The sequence below is a fragment of the Entamoeba nuttalli genome (genome assembly GCF_000257125.1).
Source record: "Entamoeba nuttalli P19 unplaced genomic scaffold asmbl_9900, whole genome shotgun sequence".
Taxonomy (NCBI): Eukaryota; Evosea; order Mastigamoebida; family Endamoebidae; genus Entamoeba; species Entamoeba nuttalli.
The window spans coordinates 907-5,625 of record NW_008579890.1 but is presented as its reverse complement, the minus strand read 5'-3'; the positions used below and the strand labels follow the sequence as shown (position 1 = coordinate 5,625).

The 4,719-nt window shown below is 21.7% G+C and overlaps 3 protein-coding genes across 3 annotated transcripts; 2 read left to right on the top strand and 1 right to left on the bottom strand.

The window, feature by feature from the left end:
- Positions 1-157: 157 nt before the first annotated feature.
- Positions 158-2,293, top strand: ENU1_207890 (hypothetical protein; the record flags this gene model as incomplete). The annotated part of the gene is made up of 2 exons (XM_008862311.1): positions 158-834; positions 952-2,293. 2 exons carry the CDS (start codon positions 158-160, stop codon positions 2,291-2,293), a joined length of 2,019 nt encoding a protein of 672 aa, XP_008860533.1.
- Positions 2,294-2,414: 121 nt separating this feature from the next.
- Positions 2,415-3,449, top strand: ENU1_207880 (hypothetical protein; the record flags this gene model as incomplete). The annotated part of the gene is made up of 1 exon (XM_008862310.1): positions 2,415-3,449. The coding sequence occupies one exon, from the start codon at positions 2,415-2,417 to the stop codon at positions 3,447-3,449; it is 1,035 nt and encodes a 344-aa protein (XP_008860532.1).
- Positions 3,450-3,512: 63 nt separating this feature from the next.
- Positions 3,513-4,208, bottom strand: ENU1_207870 (Rab family GTPase; the record flags this gene model as incomplete). The annotated part of the gene is made up of 2 exons (XM_008862309.1): positions 3,513-4,010; positions 4,071-4,208. The coding sequence occupies 2 exons, from the start codon at positions 4,206-4,208 to the stop codon at positions 3,513-3,515; spliced, it is 636 nt and encodes a 211-aa protein (XP_008860531.1).
- Positions 4,209-4,719: the final 511 nt, after the last annotated feature.

The following is a 4,719-nucleotide window of genomic DNA, read 5'->3' as shown; positions in this document are numbered from 1 at the left end:
AATTATTTTTAATATTTTTAAATAGTTTAATTAGTAATAAAAATATAACAAAAAAAAAAGGAAAAATAAAAAAAAACTTAGAAATTGAAAAGAAAGAATGGACTCACTATTAGATGATTTTCTTATATTTGAACAAAAGAATCAAATTGATCCAGTAATGGACCAAGGACTTTCTTCTTTAAAAAAAAGAACAAAAAGAGAAATTTCACATGATAAAAAAATAAAGCCAAATAAAAGAATTACAAAATTTATTGATTTAGTTCGATCACTTAAAATTACAAAAGTGTCAAGAGGATTAGAAGATATAATGAATGGAACAACACCATCACAATATTTTATTAGTCAGTACAATAATTTATGTAATGATATTATTGCAAATGTTACTCAAAAGTCATTTTATTCTATTCATGAAACAAATGAAGTAATAGAAGGAATAAATATTGAATTACCTCAAATCACTTTTCCACCAACAATAATGAATTCATTAACTGAAATGATTAATGACCTTGATAATATAAATTATGATAATATCATTTCTCTTTTTAGTTCTAATCAAAGTTTATCTCTTGCAGTGCAATATATTCATGGTTTAGGTAATATATTAAATCAAAAAATTCCTCTTGACTCTATTGAACAATCTCAAGTACTTCGTCTTTCAACAAGTATTATTAATGATCAATTAAATATTAATAATTGTGAAGTTCGTTCATCAATAGAATTTTTAGAATTATTATTTGTTGATTTATTATTTGGTGATAAAGAAATATCATTTATACAAAAAATAACACGATTAAATGATCTTGCAGACCAATTATTAATGCAACTTGGAAGTTTGTTAAATAATATAATTAATAAAAGGAAGAATTAAATTAATTAACTATTAGTAACAAATTTTCAAGACAATAGTATATTAAAAAAAAGATGTAATGCAGTAATTTATTTATTAATTAGAGGAGGATTAAAAAATGAGTTATTAAATTATCTTGATGGAATAGATGAATCATATTTACCACAAGGATTAATAGATATTTTAAGAATGTATATTAATAATAATTATTATTTAAATTCTAAACAACGGGATGATACAGTTAAATATATTCCTGAATTTGAAATATCAAAAGATTATTATGGATTATTATATTGTAATTTAATAGCAAATATTGATATATCTGGAAAATACCATGAAGTAGACTCAATAATAAAATATTCATTAGATGATTATATTTGGTATAACTTTGTTTTATATCAACATAATACTCAAAAAATAAAAGAATTTGAAGATTCTATTTCAAAAATTATTCCAATGAAATATTCTTATTTATTTTGTATTATTCATCATTATCAAGATGCTTTAACATTAATTCTTAAAGAACAGGAACTTGACTATCAATGTATTTCTGCAGTATTACTTATTTCTTCATTATGTATTCATCACAATTTAATTCAACAATCTACAGCAAAAACATTTGATTTATTATTAAAGAAACCATTAATAGAATCTAATAAAACATTCAATTTTAATAAATTTGTTTATCAATTTATTAGTACTTATAATCCTCCTCAAAGTACAGTTATTGCATTAATTAATTTACTTGGAGCTCCTTATAATAGAGAAGCTACTATTAAAATTATTATGGAACTTGGAAGGTCTGAATTATTAAGTACAGACCAAGTTGGTAATAATCCAGAAGTTATTGATACAATCACTAAACAAGCTAGATTAGAAAAACCAGAGGTTGCTATGATGGTTAATAGTATGGTTGGTGATATGAATGAATATCTTAAAATTATTAATGAAAAAACTGCTGTTATGTTAAATGATCAAATTGGTAGAATGAATGTTGTTAATGAATTAAGTATTGTAACAGAATCAGTATTATCAAGAGTTACAGATCCTATTATTAAGAATGATTTCTTTATTCTTGTTAGAGTTTATGGAATTTATGGTTCATGTTATAATCTTGACATTGATGGAACACTTAATCAAATGAATGAAATAGGTATTTTCCCAATGAAATTTGATCAAATAGATTCATGTTTAATAAGAATTCAATCATTACAATCAAATGTATTAAGAAAAATTATGAATAATATTTATTATGAAGTTATTTCTTTATTTAGTGAATATCTTGTTGAATTTACAACAAATAGAACTATTTATATTGATCAAATGATTCCTATCCTTAAAGAAATTATTAAAAGTTGTTTCGTTATCATTAATATATTACCACAATATTTTATTCAACAACAGTTTATTGGATTAATGAATTCTAATCGTTCACTTTTAATTTAATCAATTGATTGATTTATTTGTTAATTATTATTTCAATCATTTCTTTGTTTTATTTATTTAAATAACAAAAAGAAATAAAAAAAATAGAAAAACTCAATTTTTTATCTATTTAATAATTCCTATGAACATCTCATCTGATAGTCAAAATGATATAACAGAATTAAAAAAACAATTCGAAGAATTAAAAACATTTGTTGGTGTATTTTATGGAAGATACGCAACATTAGAACAAAAAGTTCAAGAAATTCTTGCATTAAAAGAAGAAATTAAATATTTAAAAGAAGAAATAAATAACTTAAATGAGATTTGTGATAAACCACCTTTAAAAAGAAAAGTAGTAGATTTACAGTTAATTAAAAATGATGATAATCAAAAAGAAAATGTGTTAGAACAACCAGAAACTAAAATGAAAATAACTCAATCATCAATAAATTTGACAGTCAACAATTCATTAAATGAACCAATTATTTTAAAAAAGAAAGATAATTTATCACAAGAAATTAACCAAGAAAAGAATCAAACAATAGAAATAAAAGAAGATTACTATTTTATTAAAATACTTGACACATCAATTGATGGAAATAATCTTTATTTAATTGATTCATTACAATTTGATGGAATTGGAATAGTTGGATTTAAAAAATTAAGTCAATGGATAAAAAGAGATAAATTATATTTATTATACGATAGTAAAATAAATGGAATAGAAAAAGATAGTCTTCATAAACTTATTCTTACTAAAAATGGAAATACAAATAAAAGAATTTGTTTATTATTTTTTACTGATAAAGGTTTTATCTTTGGTGTATGTCATAAAAGAATTGAATTAAATAGTACAGAAAGAATATATCTTGATGATGATCAATCATTTTTATTTACTCTTGTTAATCCATCTAAAGTTCCAATGAAAATAATAAGAAAATATGGAATTATTAGTAAATTAGATGATAATACTTTCTTTTATCATATAGAATGTGGTTTTACTCTTAAATTTGATGAAGAATCAAAAAAAGTTACTGGATATTTTAGTACTAATTATTCTACTTATTATAAAACTGAAAGAAAAATTCTACATGGAGATGACACTTATTTCTTTATTCCAAATCCTACTCAATTTAAATTAAAGAGAATTATTGCTTTTGAATATGAACTTTGATAATTTAATATTTAAATTATTTATCATTAATTTAATCTTATTTTATATTTTAATTTCTTTCATTTATAATTGTTGATAAGAACAAAACCAATTCTTACAATAATATTTCTTTTCTGGTACTTCTTGAGTTTCTAATGGATCTATTAATGGTGTTGTTGTTGAGATATCAAATAGTTTTTTTAATATTTCATTAAAACAATTCTTAACATTATATCCACTTTTAGAACTTACTTGATAATATGGTACTTCTTTTAGTTTGAGTTCATTTATGCATTGAATAATCCATTTATTATCATAATTCTTTATTAAGTCATTTTTATTTTGTATTGCAAATATTCGTGTTTCAGGATAAACTTGGTGAAGAACATCAATCCATTTAAGACAATATTGATATGACTCAATACTATTATCAAAAACAACAACTGCAGCATCTGTTTTACTCATATATCTATTAACTATATCTTTATTAATCTCCCAATTAGGAAAATCCCAAATATTGTAATGGATAATAACTTCACCAAAAAATATTGAACTTGGAATAACATCAATACTATTCGTCTTCTATAATAATTTAAATGTTTTGTTGTTTATTGTTTGATTAAAATAAATACTTTTACAAACAGAATATTCTTCGACAAAAGAATTACATAAAAATCTTCGTATTAATGAAGTTTTACCACTATATGGACATCCACAAATAACAATTTTCTTTGGAAGTTGTATGGGACTACTTGCATCAACTTGAATATAAGGATTCATTTTCTTTATTGCTTAACAACATTTCTTATCATTATCAGATTATAATAATTATTTCACTTTTTATAACTTTCTTCATCAGTTTTTATGAAATAAAAAGTCTAAGTTCAGGTATTAAATCAATATAATAAAATAATAAATTAACTAACAACTTTTAATCATTTTATACAATACTTTTGCCATTGAGATAATAACTTAATGAGATAAATTAACTTTTATATTAAAAATAATATGGATATGTTTTTGTATTTGAGAAACAAAAATAATAACTAATTGCCTTACAACAATTTTGCACCAAGAAACACACTTAAGGAACAGGCAATGATTTGATTATTAGAAATCATCCTGAAATAAGTATTAATCAATTTATTGAAATATACTTATAATAAAAAGAGAGTCAGTTGAATATCAACATAATTATAATAGTTCAAGTAATATTTTATTAGTACTATAAAGAATAAATAAGATTAATAAAGAAGAATTAGGAGATAAAATAATGTCAATAAGAGCTGGT